The following is a 27,066-nucleotide window of genomic DNA, read 5'->3' as shown; positions in this document are numbered from 1 at the left end:
TTCAGTTACCTTTCACTTAGATGATGAAAACTGCTGCTTTCATCCTGGTGTTCATCTTCAAAACTTAAGTTGGACCAGCTACCAGTGCTGTCTTCACCAATACTGAGATTCATCTGCTGGCTACCTAAAGACTCAGTTGACTGAAAGTCGTCTTTTTCTCTTGAACTAAAAGAAAAGAAAAAATCAAATCAGAAACATCATAGATTCTGAATTACGAGACCATCAATTTAATGATAACGATGACAAAAAACAAGAAATGATATTCAGAGTCAGATTAATAGTCCATCTAACCCTTTATCTGTGCCTGCTACTACTACAAAGACTTCACAGCATGGCACATTAATTACAAAGCTAGCAAAGGTACCCACTAACTCCTTTAACTCACCTGTTACTCTATTATGTATCTATCCCCAGGGCATCATAAATTCTCCTTAGCTCTTCATATTTTCAACTGGGACCACTATGGAGGAGCACAAATTCCTTAAGTTTATGATCTCTATGTAAAGCAGTCCCCCACGTGTCTGTCAGTTTGTCGTACTGTGGGGCTTGTGTGTTGCTGTGATGCTGAAAGCTATGCCACCGGTATTCAGATACCAGCAGGGTCGCCCACCGAAGACAGGTTTCAGCTGAGCTTCCAGACTAAGACAGACTAGGAGGAAGGACCCAGCAGTCTACTTCTGAAAAGCATTAGCCAGTGAAAACCTTATGAATAGCAGCAGAAGAACATTGTCTGATATAATGCTGGAAGATGAGCCCCCCAGGTTGGAAGGCACTCAAAAGGTGACTGGGGAAGAGCTGCCTCCTCAAAGTAGAGTCGACCTTAATGACGTGGATGGAATAAAGCTTTCGGGACCATCGTTTGCTGATGCAGCACGACTCAAAATGAGAAGAAACAGCTGCAAACATCCATTAATAATCAGAACCTGGAATGTACGAAGTATGAATCTAGGAAAATTGGAAATTGTCAAAAATGAAATGGAACGCATAAACATCAATATCCTAGGCATTAGTGAGCTGAAATGGACTGGTATTGGCCATTCTGAATCAGACATTCGTATAGTCTACTATGCTAGGAATGACAACTCGAAGAGGAATGGTGTTGCATTCATCTTCAAAAAGAACGTTTCAAGATCTATCCTGACGTACAACGCTGTCAGTGATAGGATAATATCCATACGCCTACAAGGAAGACCAGTTAATAAGACTATTATTCAAATTTATGCACCAACCACTAGGCCCAAAGATGAAGAAATACAAGATTTTTATCAGCTGCTGCAGTCTGAAACTGATTGAACATGCAACAAGATGCATTGATAATTACTGGTGATTGGAATGCGAAAGTTGGAAACAAAGAAGAAGGATCAGTAGTTGGGAAATACGGCCTTGGTGACAGAAACAATGCTGGAGATCGAATGATAGAATTTTGCAAGACCAACGACTTCTTCATTGCAAATACCTTCTTTCACCAACATAAACGGCGACTATACACATGGACCTCGCCAGATGGAACATGCAGAAATCAAACTGACTATATCTTTGGAAAGAGACGATGGAAAAGCTCAATATCATCAGTCAGAACAAGGCCAGGGGCCTACTGTGGAAGAGACCATCAATTGCTCATATGCGAGTTCAAGCTGAAACTGAAGAAAATCAGAGCAAGTCCACAAAAGCCGAAATATGACCTTGAGTATATCCCACCTAAATTTAGAGACCATCTCAAGAACAGATTTGACGCACTGAACACCAGTCAACAAAGACCAGATGAGTTGTGGAATGATATCAAGGACATCATCCATGAAGAAAGCAAGAGGTCACGGAAAAGACAGGAAAGAAAGAAAAGACCAAGATGGATGTCAGAGGAGGCTCTGAAACTTGCTCTTGAGCGTCAAGCAGCTAAAGCAAAAGGAAGAATTGATGAAGTAAAAGAACTGAACAGAAGATTTCAAAGGGCCTCTCGAGAAGACAAAGTAAAGTATTATAATGACATGTGCAAAGAGCTGAAGATGGAAAACCAAAAGGGAAGAACATGCTTGGAGTTTCTCAAGCTGAAAGAACTGAAGAAAAAATTCAAGCCTCCAGTTGCAATAGTGAAGGGTTCCATTAAATATTAAATGACACCGGAAGCATCAAAAGAAGATGGAAGGAATACAGAGTCATTATACCAAAAAGAATTAGTTGATACTCAACCATTTCAAGAGGTGGCATATGATCAGGAACTGATGGTACTGAAGGAAGAAGTCCAAGCTGCTCTGAAGGCATTGGCGAAAAACAAGGCTCCAGGAATTGACGGAATATCAGTTGAGATATTTCAACAAACAGATGCAGCGCTGGAGGTGTTCACTGGTCTATGCCAAGAAGACAGCTTCCTGGCCAACTGACTGGAACATATGCATATTTATGCCTATCCCCAAGAAAGGCGATCCAACCAAATGTGGAAATTATAGAACAATATCACTAATATCACACGCAAGCAAAATTTTGCTGAAGATCATTCAAAAACGGCTGCAGCAGTATGTCAACAGAGAACTGCCAGAAATTCAGGCCGGTTTCAGAAGAGGGTGTGGAACTAGGGATATCATTGCTGATGTCAGATGGATCCTGGCTGAAAGCAGAGAATACCAGAAGGATGTTTACCTGTGTTTTATTGACTATGCAAAGGCATTCAACTGTGTGGATCATAACAAGTTATGGGTAACACTTTGAAGAATGGGAATTCCATGACACTTAATTGTGCTCATGAGGAACCTTTACATGGATCAAGAGGCAGTTGTTCGGACAGAACAAGGGGATGCTGATTGGTTTAAAGTCAGGAAAGGTGTGCATCAGGGTTGTATTCTTTCACCATACCTATTTAATCTGTATGCTGAACAAATAATAAGAGAAGCTAGACTACATGAGGAAGAACAGGGCATCAAGATTGGAGGAAGACTCATTAACAACCTGCATTATGCAGATGACACAACCTTGCTTGCTGAAAGTGAAGAGGACTTGAAGCACTTACTAGTGAAGATCAAAGACCACAGCCTTCAGTATGGATTACACCTCAACATAAAGAAAACAAAAATCCTCACAACTGGACCAATGAGCAACATCATGATAAACGGAGAAAAGGTTGAAGTTGTCATGGATTTCATTTTACTTGGAGCCACGATCAACAGCCATGGAAGCAGCAGTCAAGAAATCAAAAGACACATTGCATTGGGCAAATCTACTGCAAAGACCTCTTCATAGTGTTGAAGAACAAAGACGTCACCCTGAAGACTAAGGTGCGCCTGACCCAAGCCATGGTATTTTCAATCACATCATATGCACGTGAAAGCTGGACAATGAATAAGGAAGACCGAAGAAGAGTTGACGCCTTTGAATTGTGGTGTTGGCAAAGAATATTGAATATACCATGGACTGCCAAAAGAACGAACAAATCTGTCTTGGAAGAAGCATGGCCAGAATGCTCCTTAGAGGCAAGGACGGGGAGGCGAGGCTGCGTCTTACATACTTTGGACATGTTGTGAGGGGAGATCAGTCCCCGCAGAAGGACATCATGCTTGGCAAAACACAGGGTCAGCGGAAAAGAGGAAGACCCTTAAGGAGGTGGATTGACACAGTGGCTGCAACAATGAGCTCAACCATAACAACGATTTTAAGGACGGCGCAGGACCGGTCAGTGTTTCGTTCTGTTGTTCATAGGGTCGCTATGAGTCGGAACCGACTCAACGGCACCTAACAACAACAACAACAATGTAAAGCAGTAAAGTAATCCTAGAAGCTGGACTGTAAGAAGAATGTAGCATCAGGATTGGTGGAAGACTCATAAATAATCTCCAATATACAGATGACACAATCTTGCTTGCTGAACGTGAAGAGGACTTGAAGCACTTACTGATGAAGATCAGAGATACTGATGAAGATCAAAGACTACAGCCTTCAGTATGGACTTTACCTCAATATAAAGAAAACAAAAACCCTCACAACAGGATCAATAAGCAGCATTATGATAAATGAAGAAAAGATTGAAACTGTCAAGGATTTCATTTTATTTGAATTCACAATCAATGCCCACGGAAGCAGCAGGCAAGAAATCATACGACGGACTAATGGACCACAACTACCACAGCCTCCACCAGACTGAGTCCAGCACAACTAGATGGTGCCCAGCTACCACCATTGACTGCTCTGACAGGAATCACAATAGGGGGTCCTGGACACAGGTGGAGAAAAATGTGAAACAAAATTCTAACTCACAAAAAAAGACCAGGCTTACTGGCCTGACAGGCTGGAGAAACCCTGAGAGTACAGCCCCCAGGCACCCTTTAAGCTTAGTAATGAAGTCACTCCTGAGGTTCACCCTTCACAAAGGATGACATACTTTCTGGCCCTTCTCATCATCTCCATCTCATTTTCTAGACTCTCCTTGGCTCACTGTGCTTCAGCCACACAAGCCTCTTGGCAGTTACCCAAATACGAACAGTCCTAACTCCTTTGTCTGGAACACTCTTTTCCCAGATTCCCACATGACTTTAATCTCTCTTCACCTTGGGTTCTTTACTCAAATGTTACTTTGTCACTCATGTTTCCCCTGCTACCCCATTCAAAACTGCAAGCCACCCAACAGTTCCCGCCCATCACCACCACCAGCACACTCTAACTCTGTTCCTTGCTTTATTTTTCCTGTAAAGCTCTTATCACTATATGACATGCTATATATTTTACTTATGTTTGTTGTCTGCCTTTCCACTACAACCTAACCTCCAAGAGAACACAGATTTTGCATGTTTTATTCACATCTGTATCCTCAGTGCCTAGAACATCCCCTTCTTCCTCTCTTTTTTGTTATCCACACTCTGTATTTAAGATATAAACCTGTTGCTGTTGAGTTGATTTCGACTCATAGCAATCCTGTAGGACAGAGCAAAAATGCGCCCATACAATTTCCAAGAAGCAGCTGTTGGGGTTTGAACAGTTAGCAGCCAAGCTCTCAACCACTGTGCCACCAGGGCTCCATTTAAGGTATAGCAACCAAAATTATACTAAGCATTCCAGAGACAGCCACACTGTAGCCTTGAATCATAAACATCACTATTTTGTTCTTTTTTATGAACACTTTTCCTGATATGCACCATAATCCAGTAGTTTCTTTTCTTTTCTTTTCTTTTGCTGAAATAACCCATTGGATAGAGTCCAGGGAAGTGTTTATCATGATCTCTATGTTATTCTGGCTTAGAAAGGATGGCTCAGAACATAGTTCAGATGTTTTGCTCTTCTAAATGCACGATTACATATTTTCTCATACTGACACTCACATATGCCACCACGTGTACATTACAGCTTTGTGAAATACTTACGGTTGCTCTCATGAATGAAACATTTACAAGAAAAGGGACACTTGTGAAATAATCCAAATAATGCCTTAAAGACAATCCATTTGAATGAATACCTCTTAAAGCATGAAAGACATTTTAACTTTAGAAATAGAAAATGCAAATCTGTGAAGAATCACATACCATGGATACATCCGGAGGACATTATGCTGAGTGAAATAAGTCAATCACAAAAGGACAAATATCGTATGAGACCAATACTGTAAAAACTCATGAAAAGGTTTACATACAGAAAGAAACAATCTTTGATGGTTATGAGGGTGGGAAGGGGTGGGGATGGAAAAACACTTTAATAGATAATAGATAAACGGTAACTTTGGTTACGGTAAGACAGTACACAACACTCGGGAAGCCAGCACTGCCCGTACAAGGCAGGACCAAGGTAGCTCCATAGACATACCTAAACTCCTTGAGGGACCGAATTGCTGGGCTGAGGGCTGTGGGGACCATGGTCTCTGGGAACATCTAGCTCAATTGGCATAACAGAGCTTATAAAGTAAATGTTCTACATTCTTCTTCGTGAGTAGTGTCTGGGGTCTTAAAAACCTGTGAGCAGCCATCTAGGATATTCTGCTGGTCTCACCCCTTTGGAAGCAAGGAAGAATGAAGAAAACTAAAGACAGAAGGGAAAAAACTAGTCCAAAGGACTAATGGGCCACATCTATTATGGCCTGTACGAGACTAAGTCCAGTACAACGAGATGGTGCCGGGTTACCACCACTGACTACTGTGACAGGGATCACAATAGAGGGTCCTGGACAGAGCTGCAAAAAAAATGTAGAACAAAATTCTAACTCAAAAAGAAAGACCAGTCTTAAAGGCGTGACAGAAACTGGAGAAGCCTGGAGAATATAGGCCCCGGACACCCTTTCAGCTCAGTAATGAGGCCACTCCTGAGGTTCACCCTTCAGCGAAAGATTGAACGGGCCCATGAAACAAAACAAGACTAAAGGGGCGTACCAGCCCTGGGGCAGGGACTGGAAGGCAGGAGGGAACGGGAAAGCTGGTAATAGGAAACCCAAGTTTGAGAAGGGAGAGTGTTGACATGTCGTGGGGTTGTTAACCAATGTCATACAACGTGTGTACTAATTGTTTGATGAGAAACTAGTTTGTTCTATAAACCTTCATCTAGTTCAATAAAAACAAATAGAAAATACGAGACAGTAAATTGTACACACTAGAGCCAATTTTTAATAGTCAGCACTTACAGAACCCTAGTACAATTATGAAAAAGGGAGAGAAAAAAGAAAAGAACTACAAAGCAGTATCCTGAAAATGAGGTCGAAGTAGACAGTACTGGCTTATAGAAAGAACTACAGGGGCCTATCTACTCACCCAACTCTAAGGAGAAAAAGCAAGAAAATAGATGAATCAATAGCAAAGCCATCTGCTCGGGCCTAAGGGTAATAATGTCTTAGAGAGATTCTAGTCTAGAGGACAGTCTCTGTTTTCCTCTCATGAGGCTGGCATGGAGAAAAAGGAAAAATGGTTAAAATCATCTGATTGAGGAAAGTTGCTTCAACTGGAGAAAGGCTTGATTTACTACCACGTGTTCATTTGAATCTTTATTAACCAAGTATTTTGTGTCTATCATCGTACTAGGAACCCAAGCGTAATCATAAATAAAGAAAATGTAGCTCTAGGACAGAGGGTCACAAAGATTTTCTGTAAGATACAAATATTTCAGGCTGACGGGCCATACTGTCTCTGTCTGTTGCAACTACTCAACTCTGCCACTGTAGCATCAAAGCAGCCACAGACAATATACAAATGAATAAATGTAGCCATGTTCCAATAAAACTATTAATGAGCATTGAAATTTGAGGCCAGTATCACCTGCATATGAAAGCCAGACAAAGATACCACCAGAAACCTACAGACCAATATCTCTTATGAGTATCTTCAACAAACTACTAAAAAACAAACAAACAAACCCATTGCCATCAAGTCAATTCTGACTCATAGCAACACTATAGGACAGAGTAGAACTGCCTCATAGGGTTTCCAAGGAGTGCCTGGTAGATTCGAACTGCTGATCTTTTGGTTAGCAGCTGTAGCACTTACCACTACGCCACCACAGTTTCCCAACAAACAAAACACTAGCAAACAGAAATTCAGGATATTAAAAGGTTTATACACTGTGACTAAGTGGGATATATCCAAGGAATGCAAGGGTGCTTCAACATTAGCAAATCAAGTAATATAAAACACACTAAAAGAATGAAGGGAAAAAACGTAATTATTTCAATTGATGCAAAAAAAAGCATTTGACAAAATCCAACACTCTTTTATATAAACACTCAATAAACTAGGAACAGAAGGAAATTTCCTCACTATGATAAAAGCCATATGTGAAAACCCCACAGCTTTTAACATCATACTCAACAGTGAAAGACTGAAAGTGTTTCCCCTAAGATATGGAACCCACTCTCACCACTTCTAGCCAACACAGTACTGCAAGTTCTAGCCAAAACAATTAGACAAAAAAGGAAAAAGAAATAAAAGGTATCCAAATTGGAAAGAAGTTATCTCTGGATACAAAGTCAACACACAAAAGTCAACTTTTTCTGTACGCTTAAAAAAAAAAACCAAACCAAACCCAGCGCCGTAGAGTCGATTCCGACTCATAGCAACCCTATAGGACAGAGTCGAACTGCCCCATACAGTTTCCAAGGAGCGCCTGGAGGATTTGAACTGCAGCCGTGGCACTTAACCACTACGCCACCAGGGTTTCTATACACTAGCAATGAACAATCTGAAAGGAAATTTAAAAAAAGAAAAAAATTCCATTTAAAACAGCATCAAAAAGAAAAATATTTAGGAACAAATTTAACCAAGGAGGTGAAAGACTTGTATACTGAAAACTAAAAAATTTAACTGAAAGAAATTAATAAGATCTAAATAAATGGAAAGACATCCTATGTTCATGGATTGGAAGACTTAATATTGTTAAGATGACAATACTACCCAAAGCAACATACAGATTCAATATAATCTGTATGAAAATCTCCATGGAGTTTTTCATAGAAATAGAAAAATCCATCCTAAAATTTGTATTGAATTTCGAGGAACGCTGAATAGCCAAAACAATATTGATAATGAAGAACTCACAAATCTAATTTCAAAACTTACTAAAAAGCTACAGTAATCAAAACAGTGTAGTAATGGAATAAGGACAGACATAAACCAACGCAGTAGAACAAAAGAGCCCAGAAATAAAACCTCACATACACAGTCAACTGATTTTCGACAAGAATGCCGAGACTATTCAATGGGGGAAAGGGCAGTCTTTAACAAATGGTGCTAGAAAAACCAGATATCCACAGGCCAAAGAATGAAGTTGGACCCTTACCTGACACAATATACTACAAAAATCAGCACAAAATGGATCAAAATCTAAGATCTAAAACTACAAAACTTTTGAGAGGAAAGCTTCATGATCTTAGATTCTTTAGATTTCTTCCATGTTAGGACCGAACTGTGCCCCCAAAAATGTATGTCAACTTGTCTAGGCCATGATTCCCAGTATTGTGTGGTTGTCCTCCATTTTGTGACCTGATGCATTTATTCTATGTGTTGTAAATCCTAACCTCTAAGATGCTGATGAGGCAGCATTAGAGGCAGTTATGTTAACGAGGCAGGACACAATCTACAGGATTAGATTTATCCTGAGTAAATCTCTTTTGAGACATAAGACTAGAGAAGTGAGCAGAGAGGAGAGGGACCTCATGCCACCAGAGAAGAAATACCAGGAGCAGAGTGTGTCCTTTGAACCTGGGTCCCTGTGCTGAGAAGCCCCTAGACCAGGGTAAGATTGATGACAAGGACCTTCCCTCAGAGCCCATGGAGACAGAAAGCCTTCCCCTGGAGCAAGTACCCTGATTTCACACTTCTAGCCTTCTAGCCTAAACTGAGAGAATAAATTTCGGTTTGCCAAAACCATCCACTTGTGGTACTCCTGTTACAGCAGCACTAGATAACTATAGGGTCACTATGAGTCAGAATCAACTCAACAGCATCAGGGGTTTTTATTTTTGTTGCTTTTTTTGGTTCAGATAACTAAGACATTATATATAACACAAAAAGCCAGGCAGTAATTTAAAAAAATAGGTAAACAGGTCTTCATCAAAATTAAAAATCATATGCACCAAAGAACACTGTCAAGAGTAGGAAGACAACACAGAGAAGAAAATATTTGCATATTATATATCTGATGAAGGATTGATATCCAGAATATATAAAGAACTCTTTAATAATTCAGTAATAACAACAAAGAAAAACTCCAAAAATGAGCAAATGACTTGGTGTTTCACCAAAAAAATTGTGAAAATGGCCAATCAGCACATGAAAGATGCTCAACATCATTAGTCATTCCAACCCTACAGCAACCCTACAGGACAGAGTAGAGCTGCCCCAGAGAGTCTTCAAGGACTGGATGGTGATTTGAACTGCCAACCTTTTGGTGAGCAGCAGCTTTCTTAACTACTGTGCCACCAGGGCTCCTGTTAAACCCTTAGATAAACTAATTTGTAAAGGGAGGTTATTTGCCTCAGCAAATATTTAATATGGACAAAACCTCCTTATTCTAGAAGCAAATGCCTGAAAAGAACTTCATCCATAATTTGGTGTTCACACAACGTCCAAATCACGAAACATCCTATTTCACAGACCATATTGTGGACGTTAAGCGATGCATGACTGCATTTGTATATAAAATTCTCCAAATGTTTCTCTGATTTAGCATCACCTTGTGTGAACTGGGACAAATTGTTTATCCTTTCTCTAAGCCTCATGTTCCAGCCCTGTAAATGGGTAATACCTTCCCTCAAAAGGCTACTGTGGGATCATGAGACAATATATGTTAACAGCCCTGTGTAGGACATGAAATAACACACAAATAAAACAAGGACATTTTTGTTAACTTAGTTAATTTAGGGTGCCTTTCTGAAGATCTAAAACATTTGTGATCAAATATACCTTTTCATTTTATCACGAAGTCCCAAAAGAAATTTGAAACTCACCTGCTAACGGCATGTCCAACAGTAGTCATTGCTGACGTCATTATTTCCGCGGTGAGGCTTTCAGCAAAGCTAACGCCATCCTGTCCAATTCCACTATCAGCTGCCAAACTGGCATTGTTCAGCTCTCTCTCTGCTTTTTCAATAGCTTCAGCAACAATCTTCTCAGCAAGCACTGCCTTCTTATCAAGATTAACATGAATTTGGGGAACATCAAGATGAAAAATTCTAGATTTCGGGTAGATGTTGTATTTTGAGTTAGAAACTGGCTTACTACTAGCAACTGCGTCCTGTCTGAACAAGTGCTGAGATGAACAGCCAGTGCAGTCATGGAGCTCTTTAAGGTTACAATACCTACAAGCTTGGCTGATAAGAGGTGACAACTTTTCTGCATAAGTAACCCTATCTGCTGATTTTGTGGTCTCAGACACTTGGAAAGCTGCAGACTCTAAACTTAGCTCTAAGGTGTCATCCACTACTTTTGTAGCATACTGTTCTACAGTTTGAACATTCTCTCCACAACCATAGTTATTTAAGCTACCAACACTGTGGTAAAATCTGTGATTTTCTGAGGAAGGCTGAAGGGGCTTAGGAAATTCTGGTTCAATGTGAGACTCGGGATCTTCATCACATCCAAATTTTTCATAAAGGCAAGAATCCGTTGAGGATTTTGGCAACCCAACTGTAGGCGCTGTTAGCTCTTTTTTAACATCTCTTGTTATGCTGTGAGCAAGAGAGGCCGAAAAGCTACACAGTTCAGAGTATTTGTTTCTATACGCATTCTGTGTCCTTTCACAACTCTGATTTTTACAACAGTAGCCTCCTTTCCTTTTACTTTTTTTATCTACTTCTTGGTGGTGTTCTTTATTTAAGAACGTTAACAGCTCGTCCTTGGTTTTCTCAGGTGAGCCTTGCTCAGGGAACGTTTTTGAGTTGCACTTTGTTTTGGCTGTCTTAGCTGCTGCCTGTAATCCTGATTTCACAGATCTATAAGCAAGTCTATTGGCATACTGATCCATTATTAGCTCACTATCCCCACCTTCCTGTTTTAGGGTTTGTATAATGTGACCTGCATATTCATCTGTCACACTTTCACAGCTGGGATACTTATACATCAGGCCTGACATACAAGCACTGGGTGGTAAGGAAAGAATAAATGGACCCACTTCTCTTGGATGCGCTACAGCCTCTATATTCAACTTCTCTTCTGACCTACCATGCAGGTCACCTCTTTTGAAACAGAAACCATCAGCATAACAACTGTTCTTCCTGTGCCTGGAAAGCACACAACTTCTAAGTTTTGCTATTTTCTCTGCTTCTGTAATCACCTCTGCTGCCATATCACCTGCAAAATTCCATAATGCTTGTAAATTTTCATCTGAGCAATTTAAAAACAGAGGAGATACATTTGTTTGACTTTGCCCGTTGAAGTAAGGGCTTTTAACCTTGGGTTCTTGAGTTACTTTATTATCTAAATGAGAAGCTGCCATTTCAGTTGCAAGAGAAATTATGTGTGTAGCTAACCCTTCTGCAAACTGAACTTTCTTCCCTGAGTGCTCTGACTTCACGTCCACTTCTGGGTGCTCTTCACCTTCGCTACTGTCCACTTCTTCTGAAAGAGATCTCATGAGCTTCAACATAAACTCTTCTTTTTCTAAGGTATTTTGTTCATTTTCAGACAAACTACCAACAGATGGGTTGTGAGGCGTAGAAGGAGGTGTAGCAGGTGCAAACTCCTTTGCTAATTCTCCCTTGAGCTTTTTGGTTAACTTCTTGATATCCCACTCAGAACCTGCTTGGGATGGGACTAGAGGAGTTGATGGAGGAGTTTCAGGTATGACATTCCCGTCTCTCATTTTCTGTTTATCTTCCACATGCAAACCATCTACACAGGTAAGCACTGTAGATGTGAAAGTGTGTGAATGAGGAAAGGAACTTTCTTGCTCAAAAGACAAGGGCTCTAGTGCAGTATCATTTAAACTATGTTTCTTCACTGGTTTCTCCTTGGCAAGTCCCTTCAAGTCAGATTTTTGAACTGTCAGAGCTGGACATGGTGCTGGTGTCTCTATAGAAAAGACATGAGTCGTGGGGCCTTTACATTCTGGGGCACAATCCTTTCCTACTGAAAGTGCATAACCATCTTGAGTGTCCAAAAATTTGGGGAACTTTTCCAAGGTCAGCTGTGACTCTTCTCCAGGAACAGGCAAGCCTTCCTTGTTCACCACATTTTTATCTGTATTTACAATAACTGATTTGCTTGTGTCTGTGGAATGTTTAATAATAGATTTAGATAGTTGGTCAGCAAACATGTCCTTAGAGCTAGCGTCATTCTGTTGCAGTGCTGCTCGATCACAGTGGAAAAGAGGGCTTTTCTCCTCTATGGTTTTAGTTAAATAATCTGTGTGTTTATCAACTGTTTTTGTAACACCAAATGATGTCATTGACTCTAAAGTTTCATTTACTATTGTATGCACCATTGCTCCAGAAAAGTTGCTAATAATCGCAGGATCACTTGTGAATTCTGAAGAATTCTGCATTTCAGTAACATTGTGAGTTGGTTTAAAATCATTCTGGTTACTTAGGCTGTGTTCTGAATCTGCAGGTAAACAAATATTTCTGAGACAAGCTACTTCCCCTTCTTTGTTTTTTGTGGTAACACAAGCTTGGGTCAAATCACCACTTGAACTACTATCATCAGATGACAGCTGAGACTTTGCCTGATACATTTTAGATGAAATATGATATGGGAGAAGGGCACCTCCTGCCAAGGGCACTGGTATAGATGTAACAACGCCAGAAGTACAAAACAAGGCCTGCTGTACTGTGTATTCTTTTTTATATTCCTGTATCGGTTTTGTCACCGTAATAGCTTGACTGTTAAAAGCAGGGGAAAAGGTGAAGGTCTGCGTTGCTGGCACTAGGTTTTCTGCAGTCACATATTTTCTGTTATCCGAAGAAACGCTAACTGCTGCTTTTGTTGTAAAGGTCACATCAACTTGCGATAGCTCGATGAATGCTTCCTGTATTACAGATTCAGACAAGTCTTTTGCATACGATTTCACGACTTTGTCTTCAGAGTCAAATGACCAGCACTGTGGAAATGCCGGCGTGGGAGGATATGAAAACTGGCACACTTCCATGATGCCTTCGAAAACCAGCTCTTCGGCAAGGTCTGCAGCAAACCTAGCTACTGTATTTGTAAATATCTGCTTCTTCACATACTGCAAGTCCTTTAAAGCATTCGACAAAGCTTCACTCACCAAGAAATTAGCCAGGCCACCAATAGCACGCTCTTTCAGGGAGAATGCACGCTGCCGTCTCAGTTCGTTAAATGCCATCTGAAAAACAGATGATGTCAATCTGATGGCTAAGTGGCACAAGGCATTGGTGCACGAAGAGACCCCTTTCTGTAAGTCTTTAAATGCACCGCCAAAACTTTTCTCCACAAGATCTGCTGCAAACTTCTGAATACTATCTTTAATCATTAAGGATTTATTTTTAGATTTACTGTTTTGATCAAGGTCCCCATGCTTAAGAGCTACAGTTCTGTTTTCTCCACCTCTAATACTGTCCATGTCGGATAATGCATTAGAATGCTGGGTGCGAAGAACCGAATCAAGAACTTCACGTGAAACACTATTTGCATAATCTTCGTAAGTGTAATAAACAGATTCGTGATTTTCATGAACCCTACCTCCACCAGTATGTGTTTGGCAAAAACATTCGGCAGGAGTACAGCCTCCAAGAGGGCTAAAAGCAGAGGATCGAATGGGGCTGAACAAGCCACTGTCTTCCCCGGATGCCTGCACTGGGCGCGGAGAATCGGGAGCGTCGCACAGGTGACTGTACGGAGATTCCGGTTTCCGCGGAGTTGGTTTTCTAACATTAGCTGGGAGAGCGGGACGATCGAACTTGAACTTTTGAGGATTCATAGTAGTGGTTACAGAACAAGATTTTTCATGTTTGTGCCGTTTCTTTTGTGATGGCTTCTCTATGGCAGGATCTTTTATAAATAGACAAGGAGTTTCTACAGTTTGTTCTAGTTCATCGAACTGATCGAAACTATCAAAAAACTCACTTACTTCTGAGTCTGAATCTTCTATATCATCCTTCATCACAGGAATTTTAGGCAGCTCAAGTTTTGCTTTTAAACTTTTTTGATATCCTTCTTCATCCAAGAAAATAACAGGACTTGGACTTGAGCATTCTGATTCAGAAGAGTATGCAGGGGAAGAAGAAACAAATGTTTTCTGTATCTCACTACCTTTGTCTGAGGCATTAGTTGACCTATAGAAACTCCTCTGGATCCAAGGCTCAGAAATTGATGTTGTAACTGAAGCTTTCACAGAAGGTGGTTCTTTGTGTCCCAGAATGTTTATTAAGGAAGTTGAGGGTTTAGCCAATGACTTCTGCTGCCCAGAGCTAACCAGAACCCTTGAATCATGGGTTTCTAAGTGGTGACCAGAAACAGTCTGTGAAGCAGCATCACACTGGTTCCTTAATGCAGAAATGTTTATTCCTATAGGAAAGGGGTAAAGTAGTTAAATTATGCATCAACAGAATTTTTTTTAATTAACTTAACCAGTAAGTTGACTTTAAAAGCACGAGGTATTGATTTATAACGTTTAAGTGTCTTCTAAACTATGCTATCTAATAGAAAAGTTCATCCCAAGTCACATTTGGAAGCGAATACACCTTGTACTAAGATACTTTAATTTTCCCATACGTCCAGGGATGGTTGGTCTATTGGCATGCTTAGCATGTTGTCCCGTGTGTTAGAGACTCTAACATGGAGCCTTTTCCAGCTAATTCTTCTGAAATGTGAACCTAGCCATGTTTCAGACACTTGAGATAATGGGGTAAACAGTGCTTAGACAGCACTGCCTAAGAGAAAACAAACATCAAAACTAAAACTGTAACAACTATAAACTTAAAGATTACAAAAAATTAAATCCTCAGGAATTCAGACAAGAAACATAAAATGTTTAAATTGGATCAAATTTCAATTGAACAAGTCTACCATAAAACTTTCAAAAGTGAACTTTAAATTTTCATCCCCTATTTCAAGAACAAGTCTGGTAGAAAACAAACCATCATTGCACGGCTTTGAAGTCTCGTCTTCCTCTAAGTGCTCAAAAGCAGTGACAAAGTCATCCTCTATGGAAGACACTGACTGGTTAGTATCGTCATCATCTTCATTTGTGGTCTCAAGTTGGCCCTTCTGGTGCAAGTATGTTTCCAGGGCGTATCGTATACCAGTAGCATATTTACTTAGGAGACTAAATATAAAATCAATTCTTTGTCTTGGTAACGTAGGTGACACTCTCATGACACAAAGCATTCCAGGATGATGACTCTTGGGGAAGATGAGAGATGGCAGAAAACAATTTCAATTTCAAATATAAAACACTATCAAGAAGTAAAGCCTAGAAATAAGACAATCTTAGAAAAACACAAGAAACGCACGCATCACAAAAGGCTTTGTAACGTTTCTCTACAACGGCTCTCATTTCCCAATTTCTTTTTCTCCCATTTTTTTCTGACCCACGTATTCAAATTCTACCTATTCTATCTTCTTAAAATATTACAGAACTTACATTCTACCCCCACTTCTTTGGCAATTATGTTTTCCTGTATTGTTGTACAGCCCTATGATTTTTCTTAATCATTCACCTATTTCACCAGCTCAATTGTAAGCTGCTTGAGGGCAGGAACCTTCTTATATTTTATTTTTGTACTCCATGTTCCTTCAGCTTTTGGCATGATGTCATCTTCTCTCCTGTCACAATAAAGGAACTGTCCCTCCTTTTACCTAAATTTCCCTAGTAATACAACTTATAATAATGTTAGCTTTGACTAAGAATACAAGTCACCAGATTTTTTTCCTACACATATTATCTTAAAAACGCACATGCTGACAAATCACTTAATTCAAAAAAAACTAGAAACCATGTGTAATAGTTAATCATGTCCTAAGTCCTAACAAATAAAGCATAGTAAATATGAATAAAGAATGTAATTAAGGAAATGAGACCTGCAGTTCCACCTCCATCTATAGACCTCATGATGAACACAGTCCTCTTTTAGACCTAGAATAAATGTGGCTAATTTTGGACCTGAGGGATGAACTGTAAATGCTTTACCTCCTAAAATGCAAATATTTTTTCTTTGATGCGCTATCAGCAAGAGCATATCTGGCAAACAAGTAAAAGTTCAATGTTACCAAATAACCACCTGTCTGAAATAATGCGACATCAGATAGTCCCCTTAAGTGGGGTTTTTTTAAATCAGAAAATTAGTTGAAGTACATTCTCTAAAACATAGTATTTTTACAAATGTGGAAACAGCCATAAAAAGGAAAGGTCTCTATAGCTTATACAAGGATAGTTCAAGAAATTCTGAAATAACGAATTTTCTGGAAAAAAAAAGTAATACATACTTGCATACCATTTACAGAACTTCATACATAGAAAATCTAATTTTAAGCTATAACCAAAATTACTCTATCCTTCAATAATTTCAATGCTTCATGAGTTAGGTTTCTTATGAATACTTCCTTGAGACACCATTAAAAAAAGAAACTTTATTCAAGCATTTAAAAGTTTAATACTCCGGACCAAATGCCATTATAAAATTTGCCCTGAAAAACTCATTAAAAATGATCTTTCAAGGCTACCTGAGTTAGAGGACCACTGTTCATTTCTGATGGTTTTTTTATATCCTTCATACAAATAATTTCATTTTCATTTAGACTGCAGAAGTGGAGTGAATTCAGAAGATCTGGAAGTTCCAAAGACACTGCAGCTAAATCCTAATTTAAAATAATAACACAATAAGTAACATTTTTAAGGTTCTTATAACGTGGACCCTATAAAGATATCATAACTGGTAAATACATTTTCTGAGTCATTATAGTTGACATATGCAACTTATCATCCTCAGATAATCCATTTTTAAAGAACATAAAATATAGTAAAATTAATATTTTAATACTGGCCATTCCTGTAGACTTTTCAATATGTAGATATCATGCTATAAAAAAAATTCTATATGGTACCTCACACATCTATGACAATTATGCATTTAATAACTTATGTTTTGCAAATGCCAACATGCAGTTCTTAGGTTAAATTCTGGGATTTTTCACACAGGCTTCCTGGCAATGTACGCCCTCAGAGCTTAAGTTTTAAGTTTATAAAATACAAGTCCATCTTTCTGCCTTTCCTCTCCAAGGTACAGTACTAGCCTACAAATGAAAACTTGGTGAAGACGTAAAGGAAAAGGAAATAGTTTATTATGGGGTTTTTTTTTTTTTGCCCTTTTTATGTAAATATTTTACACAGTTAAAGAATTTTTTAAAACCTTTGACCCCTCCTAGAGCATTTTCCTTTATATATTAACACGGTTTTATCAGTAACACTTAAAATGGAAGCAAGGTATTCGAGAAATACTTTGGGACACTCCTCTTTTCAGCCTCATGCTCTCAGGAGTATTTTCCTTTTGTCCAAACTATTTCCTTCAAGTAACAGCACCATCAAGATACATAACATTTTCATTAATAATCACTAGATACATTGTTCAGAAAGAACTGAATGGCGTTATTTCTTTCTCTATTAGAAGACGCTTACTCCCACAAAAGGAAGCACATGGCAATGACAAATTTTGCAAGAAGCAGCACAAGACAAAAAAAAAAAAAAGTACACCTACCACATGCACACAAGCTCAGCCACTCTTTATGTAACTGCTAAGCCCTCCTTCACTGAACCTAATCTCAAGTATCAGTTCCTTTGTAAATGCCTGCCTAAATCAAACGGGCTAAAATTTTTCTATTGGTTAATCATCACTGTTTACAAATTTTATCTTTTAAATTCAACTCTATCTCAATTAAAAATATATGAATTTTTGCTGTTAAAACCAGATTATAGAAACCATCTAAATAAAAAAGCAAGTTTTACATTCTATATTATACACAGAGTGGAGATAAAGTCAGCTTGTGGTTTGCAACCTTCTCAGATAAGTGACTTTTGTAGCTGCTTCCCTTAACAAGAATCCTCAAACGAAAACACTAAAAAAAAAAAAAGTGAAAACGTCCAAAACACACTCAAAAGTTGACCTCAAATGTCAGCTTTTAACTTTAAACAGAAAAAATACCAGAGGAGTTTAGTGTAAATTTTAGGCTACTAAGGCAAAATTTTCAGTCTCACAGTTCTTCCCAGTTCAATAATTGATCATACCTGTATATGAGCAGCATCTGTTTCTTCATTAAAACCTAGAAATGTGACCTGAATAAAATACAAATAAAACTTCATTAATTTGAGTTTTTAAGTTTTGTCTCAGATTTTTGACAGAGCTGAGAAACAGGAAAGAAGCACCTGAAGTATAAAAATACTGACTGCCTTGGACCGGATAATAATTTTTTCAAATATGATCAAAAAGTTTTTTCATCAAAGATTTGGCTCCATGATGCAATTCTTAAAACACCCCCACATCCACCTCATTAGCAAGTTCAATCAATTCTACCTCCAACACATATTCCAAATATACCCACGTCTCTGCCTTTTCACCGCCACCATCTCTCACCTGCAGGGCTCCAGTCCTCTCCCACTTGATCCCTAATAACTGTCATGTCACTTCCCTGTCAAAACCTTCCATGGCTTCCCAGGGCAAAGTTCTGACTGAGGCCCAAAAGCTGCAGGTTAGCTGGAGCCTTGAGACCTTTTCTCACTTTCATTCAACACATGGGTCACCTTTTTGGGACTGGACCACATCTGGTACTTTCATGCCTCACTTCTCCACACTGTGGTCCCCCCTGCCTCAATCTTAGGATGGGGGAGAAAGGTGTGATAATCTGCTTCCATAAAGATTTACAGCCTTGGAAACCCTATGAGAAAGTTCTACTCTGTCCTGTAGGGTTGCTATGAGTGAGATTCGACTCAACGGCAGTGGATGGGGCCTCAATCTCTCTTCCTTGGATGCTTACGTCTCTAGCTCCTCCTCATTCTTCAAATCCCAGCTCAAATATCAACTCCTTGGGGAGAGCTTCCCTGGGTAGACCGTCAGGGCTGCCTCCTCACTGACTCATTATTTATTTCCTTCAGTGCCCATACACAGAGATTACTCTACAGGAGTTTACATAAATTAAAATTTTAAAGAGTATCTAATGGTGTGACGAAATGTCACATCATTAAGTAAAATGGACAAGTCACAGAAAATGCATAAAGAGTATGTACAGAATTTCAACCTCATTTAAAATATATGTATATATGCCTGAAAGATAATACTGGAAAACAACACACCAAACTATAAGTTGTGATCAACTCTGGATGATGAAGCTGTAGGTGACCTTATCGTTTCTGCTCTTTCCCCCTGTGGTTTTTCTTCTTATTTCATTTCATAGGATTAATTATAGTTATTTTCTTTTTTATATACTTTCAGTATTTTTTCATTTATCCATAAGGAATAATACTACTATAATATCTGAAAAAATAAGTGTTATTTTTATAATTTAGAATCTCTTTGGCATCATAGAAAGAGACTTTTTTCCATTTGAAGATGGAATAATGAACTGTTCACTAAGCAAATACTATAGCTAAAAATATATAACATTTAAACATAAAGCAACACTGAATATACTTTTATTCAAAAGCAAGTCAGAATCTTAAATTTCCCTGGGATCTTTATTCTGATCAATTGTTATTATTTCACAGAAATGTCGCAGTTAATTTCCAGCTGTCTAGGTAAATTACTTCTCATCACGTATAAAAATTCAGGCATACAATTTCTCTCCCACAGTTGCGAGGGTTGATTAGATAGCGGGGAGGAAAGTGCCTCACACGTAATACTCAATATTATTCATCTCCTTCCTTCTTCCAAAAGATATTTTGAGATGTACACCCTAAAGTGGACAGAAACTGCTTCTATTTTTTTCAAGTTTCCTTTTACTGAATACAAAAGAGAAAATAAGCTGACATGGGGTTCTGAAAATGCCCATAGTTTTATATTTCCCCTTTATCAAGGAAGGCCTGGCCAAGGAATGTGGGCTCTGAAAGGCACTACGTAAGAGGCCTTAGAGATACTGGCTGGAAAACTGTTTAAGGGCAGAAGGACACGGGAGACTTGTCACACATGGGAACAACTGAGTAGATTAAGACCAGTTTTGCTTTACTAAGATAAAGTGAAAAGGGATAACAAAGAAGATAACAGTGAAAAGCTGGAGAAATGTGGTCAACACAAGAAAAAAAGGCTCTGATCAAAGATTCTACAGGGTGTGCTCATCTCCCTGTGCAACTATGTCAGATGATGTTTCTCAGGGAATAGAAAAGAAAATCACTCACGAAGCCAAGAATAATCAAGATTTCTTTTTAGAACTCTTATTTCAGAAAAAAATTTTTTAACATATTCATCAGTTTTGACCTGCAGCAACCTGATAACCTTATTTCTATTATTCTGTAACATATATATGATAATGGCTATGGAAACGGTGTAGAAAAAATCTTACTCCTTTTGATAAATTTGAGAAAATATTGGATGTAGGTGAAATAGGTGAGCAAGTTGTACATCTTATCCAAAGCTCATTAACAGTCTCAAGTAATAAAGTATTCTTTATTCCAAGGTAAGTTTATCACTAGTATTTCACTTTAAATCAAAGCACTGAATTTAAACATTCAAGAAAACGAATAACAAAAAAATGAGTACAAGATATAGGCATATATTTCATGTTTCAGAGTAGAAAAATGTATTATCAAAGTACCAATTATTGAATATAGTAGGAATCATTTAATATAGTGGTATATGTCCAATAAGTGGTTAACAATGCCTAAGCACTGAATGAAAAACAAAAATGGAAACCCTGGTGGCATAGTGGTTAAGAGCTACAGTTGCTAACCAAAGAGGTCAGCGGTTCAAATCTACCAGGTGCTCCTTAGAAACCCTATGGGGCAGTTCTACTCTGTCCTATAGGGTCGCTGTGAGTCGGAATCGACTTGACAGCAACGGGTTTATGCACGGAATTAAATATGTTCATTATAGTAAATAAAGACAATTAATTATGATATCAGATATTTGTAACAGGTACTTCTAATACATGTATTAATATGTAGAGATTTTAATCTTTTTAAAAATAAATCATTCAGTCCTTCAAACATGCATGAAAATGCATTGTGTATTAGGAAAGGGTTTAGAAAGTAATAATGTCAAACCTCAGTCAATTTGGCATGTTCATCCTGCTTCATGCAGTCCTCTGCTGATATACTGCATAATTCCTTCTCACTCTGCAGTAAAGACTTTACAGACTGGAACACACCTTCACTGAAGCTCTGAAAGAAAAGACATCCTTATTTAATTCTAAAACAAGGTAAAAGGTCCTGGAGATACTCCAGTTTTACAGCATCACTAATTTTCCAAAGAATATTCATTTGGTACCTTTAACTCAGCTTAGAAAAATGAACAAAAAGCTGTAATGTACAGGTACCACGTGCCCTAAACACATACACCAATCCCAGGCACCCAACTCACTGGAAGACTCTCGCACCAGGCTCACTTACTCTGACCTACACTAAAATCTAACAGGCTGGGTATCTAATTCCCAAGCCACTGGGAGAACAGAAGCAACAATTTACGTAAGGGGGGAGATGATCTGGAAGCTATAGTGACACATGCTAACAATAGCAATTACTCCTATAACACAGGTGGTCATGGAAAAAAGAGAGAAAATAACCAAAACTAAGGTTTTTTCAAGGGTCTTAAGGAAGCTGTATGATGAAAATGAAGAATGGTGTTTCAGATTGGAGGGGAGGAGGGAGTCACAAGAGCAAAGGAACAGAAGGGAGAAAAAGTTACATAAAGAAAATGGTAAGTATTATCCAAAAACCAAAACCTATTGCCATCAAGTCGATTCTGACTCATTACACTTAGACATAAACAGAACATTAACGTCCTTCTACCTCACTCCCACTGACTTGTTGATCTGCTTTTCTATTTGTTCCTGTGGAAATCCTACCCATCCCAAGACCTGTGAAGATTTTCCCATTCCTTAGTCATAATAAATCTCTCTCAAAGTTCCTACTGTACTTACTGTTTACATATTAAGATCACTTAACCTAGGTTGCAACACACAATTACTGTGCTCATATACATTTGTCCTTTCCACACATTAGGTCAAATTACTAAGGTGAGAGACTGTATTTTACTCATTTTATCTCCCCAGATTTCAATACCTTACATATTGCAGGGATGCAATATTATGTTTGCTAATTTTAACAAATTAAAAACTAATGAAAATCTTCCACCTGCAAAAACGTGATACAAACATGGAATCAAAGAAGTTCAGAGGGAAAAAGGATGTAATGTTAAATCTGAATCTGAACTATCAATATAAACTGATTCTTATGTCCTCCCTTTTTTCACTGAAAGATTCTAGAAGCAATGATCCTCAGTGTAATGAGCGTACTCCATATCCAGAATTTGGCTTCTAAATACCATTCCCCAGTAAAAACAACTAGAGCTCCTGGGGAAAATGCCTGGTTCCAGGACTGACACAGAGAAAGTATGGAGTAAGCCTGGAACATCTTATCGTACCAGAATGCAAGGAAGTGCTCAAAAACTACCTGGGTCGTTTTAAAAGAGCACAGGAGTCAACTTAAAAAGGCTCCCGCTGGCCAAACTTGGGACCATTTGGGCATCAGAATGGGCACCAGAAAGAATAGGTAATGGATTACAGTTACCTTTTTTTTTTTTTTAATCTACAAGTCCATTAAAAGGAGGTAAAGGGGGACAAGCTCTTCTTTACATAAAAATGCCAGCTGACAAAGATGGAATGACAAAATTAGAAAATCCCTTTTGTAATCCGAATGTAATGACTGATTTCAGAAAGGATCAAAGAATCCTAAAACCACTGGGTTAAAAGCTGTTGAAGAACTGGATACTCACACAGTCTTCAAAGTATTACTCTTCAGATCACTTATTAATTACATTAATTCCTAAAGGATTACGTGCCTTTATATTGAAGACATCTGGTAGTTACAACCTTAACCAACTGGTATTCAAGCCTGGTATCACCAATATGTGGCCCTTGATCTGACAGACTCAATATTCTTGCTGAACCTAATTACAGGGGAAAACAGATGAACCCCGAACCTGTGAATGTTCTACAGGACAACTGGCCTGGACTCTTCCAAAGACTCGTTGTCATGAGAGAAGAATCAGGCATTGAGAATGGTCTAGATTGGGGGAGACCAAAGGGTTATAACAGTCAAATGCAGTATATAAACCTTGACTGAATCCTAGATGAGGGCAAGGGAAAATTTACAAGGATACTTGAGATATGCAGAGAAATCCATGTATGGAGTCCCTGGGTGGTGGAAACGGTTAAGCATGCAGCCGCTAACCAAAAAGTTGGAGGTTCAAGTCCATTCAGAAGCACTTCGGAGGAAAGGCTTGGTGATCTACTTCTGAAAAATCAGCCTTTGAAAACCTTTTGGAGCACAATTCTATTCTGACATACATGGGGACACCATGAGTCAGAATTGACTCGGCAGCAGCTGATACTGAATTATTGATTTTCATATGGGTGGTGATGGTGCTGTGGCCCTTGAGAGGCATGCTGAGGTATTCAGAAGCAAAATATAATAATGTCTGCAGCTTACTTTCATATGGTTTGGCAAAAGGGAAGTGTATGTGTATATATGTGTATATACGGTTGTAGAGAGAGATGGAGTAGGTATGGCAAGATGTTAACAGAGAATTCAAATACACCTTTCAATTTCCATATTAGCCAATAGAGACTCGAAGGTGGTATATGTATGTGTTGGTAACACATACACAGATAAACAGGATGTAACACTTGGATTCCCACACTTTTATCTAACAGGGCATCCAAGGATTCAAGTACATTCACTCCTTACTTATTGGCATGGTTAGGTTCCAAAGACAAGGCTGTTATGTGAAAAACAGCATTATGCAAAAATGGAGGATGACCACATCACATCACAGAATGGAGAATGACTGTATCATTACATAACTGCCAAATTACATCATTATATAACCACCAAATTACATTGTTACATAACTACCCAATTACATCATTACATAAATGTCAAACCACTGAGATTCACCGTCCCGCCAAGTTAACACATAACCTTAACCATCACAGCCAACGTTACTCTTGCCTCACACCTCGGTGTTCATTACTGCCAGATGTACATCATTACTGTGCAAAATAGTCAGATAGTAGATTTTTTACTGTCATCATAAATGTGAAACGTTGGATAAGATAGTCAATAAGTGAGGAGTAGGTGTAAATTCAAATCAAATCTTAGTACTGAGTACCTAATATGAAAAATGTGTTGAAGAACAAAAGGCAATAATTGTATGAAATTTCAGCTGCTACCTACTTGCCTAATCTCAGGCAATGTGTTGGTAAATTCAAATCAATGGGTAGGTAGTATTATGCTTAGAAAGCATGGTCACCAGCTCACTATTATATTTTGTGTGTATGTATGTATTACTCAGTTATAATTATTCATTTAAACCAATTGGTCGAATTTAATTATTAATTTAAAGCTATGGGTCTAATTGTTAATCTGAAAAAAGTATAATAAATACACTACAGTTTCTGAAATGTGGAAACACAGAAAAAATAGTTATTGTACTTTTCTCAGATTAAAAACTGTACCTACTAAATTTAAAGGTACTCAACCTGAAAACACAGAGTAGTCAGAAATATAATTAACATACTGTTCAAAAATAACTAGGTCTTCCAACTTTGCAGACACTCTGCAATCTTAGAGTTAGTACTCAAATCCACATTTTTTTAGTTCTCTGAAGAAATAAGTGACTAGATGAAAAAGCAGACTGGAAGCTTATAATAACACTAACAATTAGAAGCTGGAAAGAAGATCAGCAAAGGAGACAGGAGTTATAGAGAGAGGAGGCAGGCAAGAAAAAACGCTGTAACAAAACAAGTCAAACACCGATTTAACATGTAAAGAGTGGTCAACAGTGCCATATGACGCAGATGATGAAGTCTAGAAAAGGGGCTTACAAAGACTCTTAACCATACTTCATATTCATTCTCCTCTTCATTTAAGTAATGCCCTCATCAACGTTTTAGCTTGGCATATGGCTGACCCACTAGAGCACATTTTCTCACTTCCTTTGTACAAGATTTGGACTTGTGCCTAATTTCAGGCTAATGGGACATGAGCAGAAGTTAGGTGTACAAACTTGGCCCTGCGCTTCCTCTCCTTCCCCTTCTCAGAGTCCAAAACCAGATCTAGATGACTCAAGTTTCAAATCCACAGTTGCTCCAGAGACAACACTAGGAAACGGTACAGCAACAAGGTGGAGGAAACCTGGGGCCCTGGAATACTTTGTGGGACAGAGGTGCCCCACCACCATGGACCGCTCTGCTCTAGACCATGACATGAGAGAAAAATTAACTTTTATATGTTCAAGCCCTTGTATTTTGGGGTCTCTTAAAAAAAAAAAAAATTTTTTTTTTTTTTTTTAATATCATAGCAGTCTGGGGCAGTTCTACTCTGTCCTGTAGGGTCGCTATGAGCCAGAATTGACTCGACGGCAATGTTTTTATGTTTTTATCGGAGCGGTGGAAACCCTGGTGGAGAGGTGGTTGAAAGCTGCAGCTGCTACCCAAAAAAGGTCAGCGGTTCAAATCCACCAGGCACTCCTTGGAAGCCGTATGGGGCAGTTCTACTTTGTTGTCTAGGCTATCAACTCAATAGGAATTATCAACTCTACGAATCAACTCAATGGCAGCGGGCTTGGTTTTTTTGTTCATTTTTATTATAGCAGCCTCGCCTGTATCACAACAAATGTAAGCATTTGGCTGGAAGTTTAAATAAAATATTACTATAGTGATACTACAAAGAGTTATGAAGGAAAATGGACAACTGGAAATAGTAGGTAAGCATTTCGGATTATCTGGTAATAAAAGGAGGGACAAAGAATATGAATAGTAGCTCATAATAAAAAGAGAGTCAAACAGAAACTTTTTTTAGTTTTTTTGATGTTGTTTTAAGTTAAAAAAAGATATATAAGACATTTGAAGGTAAATGAGGAAGAGCCTGGAAAAAGTGAATGGCAAAGATCACGGGTATAGTGAGAAAAGAGAAAAGAGAAAGCCATGGAAGACAAACACTTGAGAAGTCAGCATCATTCAGCGCCCGGTGCTAAGTACTACGCAGGAGACACAGAGATTCATCATTTGGTTTCTGCCCTCAAGGAACTCACATTCTACTAAAGGAACTGGACACAAATAACACAATATAGTGCGACGAGTGCGGTAGTGAAGTGTGTAATAGTGGCACAAAGGAAAAACTGATTAAACGCTGCCTGGATGAATACAGAAATCGTGATTCTTGAGCTAATTGATAAAGGAGTATTAGGAACTCATAAGATGGGACTTCTAAATAAAAAGAACAATGTATGCAAAGACAAAGAGGTCAAGAAATGGAAGGCTAACCAAGGACGAGGTACGTTTCTTCTTTAGACTAGGAAGGAAACATATTTAATTTGCTCACTACTGATTATCCAATACCATTTGATAAGCACCCAAATTCATATTTGTGGAATGAATATTTATATATTCATTTTTATATTTTATATATTCATATTTATGTGTTATATATTTTGGGGTAAAGCTGATAGTATAT

At 38.5% G+C, this 27,066-nt stretch overlaps 1 protein-coding gene across 5 annotated transcripts in view; it reads right to left on the bottom strand.

Annotated features, from left to right (window-relative positions):
- The window catches only part of AKAP11 (A-kinase anchoring protein 11), a 68,321-nt gene that overhangs the window by 17,185 nt on the left and 24,070 nt on the right, over nt 1-27,066 (bottom strand). For all 5 annotated transcript variants that reach the window (XM_010592586.3, XM_064270079.1, XM_064270080.1 and 2 more), the window contains 6 exons: nt 21,595-21,711; nt 18,631-18,678; nt 17,073-17,207; nt 15,488-15,752; nt 10,400-14,915; nt 10-165 (listed from right to left, as the gene is read on the bottom strand). In XM_010592586.3, coding sequence (XP_010590888.2) covers nt 10-165; nt 10,400-14,915; nt 15,488-15,752; nt 17,073-17,207; nt 18,631-18,678; nt 21,595-21,711 — 5,237 coding nt within the window. The remainder of the gene's footprint in view (nt 1-9; nt 166-10,399; nt 14,916-15,487; nt 15,753-17,072; nt 17,208-18,630; nt 18,679-21,594; nt 21,712-27,066) is intronic.

The sequence above is a fragment of the Loxodonta africana genome, chromosome 17, assembly GCF_030014295.1.
Source record: "Loxodonta africana isolate mLoxAfr1 chromosome 17, mLoxAfr1.hap2, whole genome shotgun sequence".
Taxonomy (NCBI): domain Eukaryota; kingdom Metazoa; phylum Chordata; class Mammalia; order Proboscidea; family Elephantidae; genus Loxodonta; species Loxodonta africana.
This window is presented reverse-complemented; position numbering and strand designations above follow the sequence as displayed.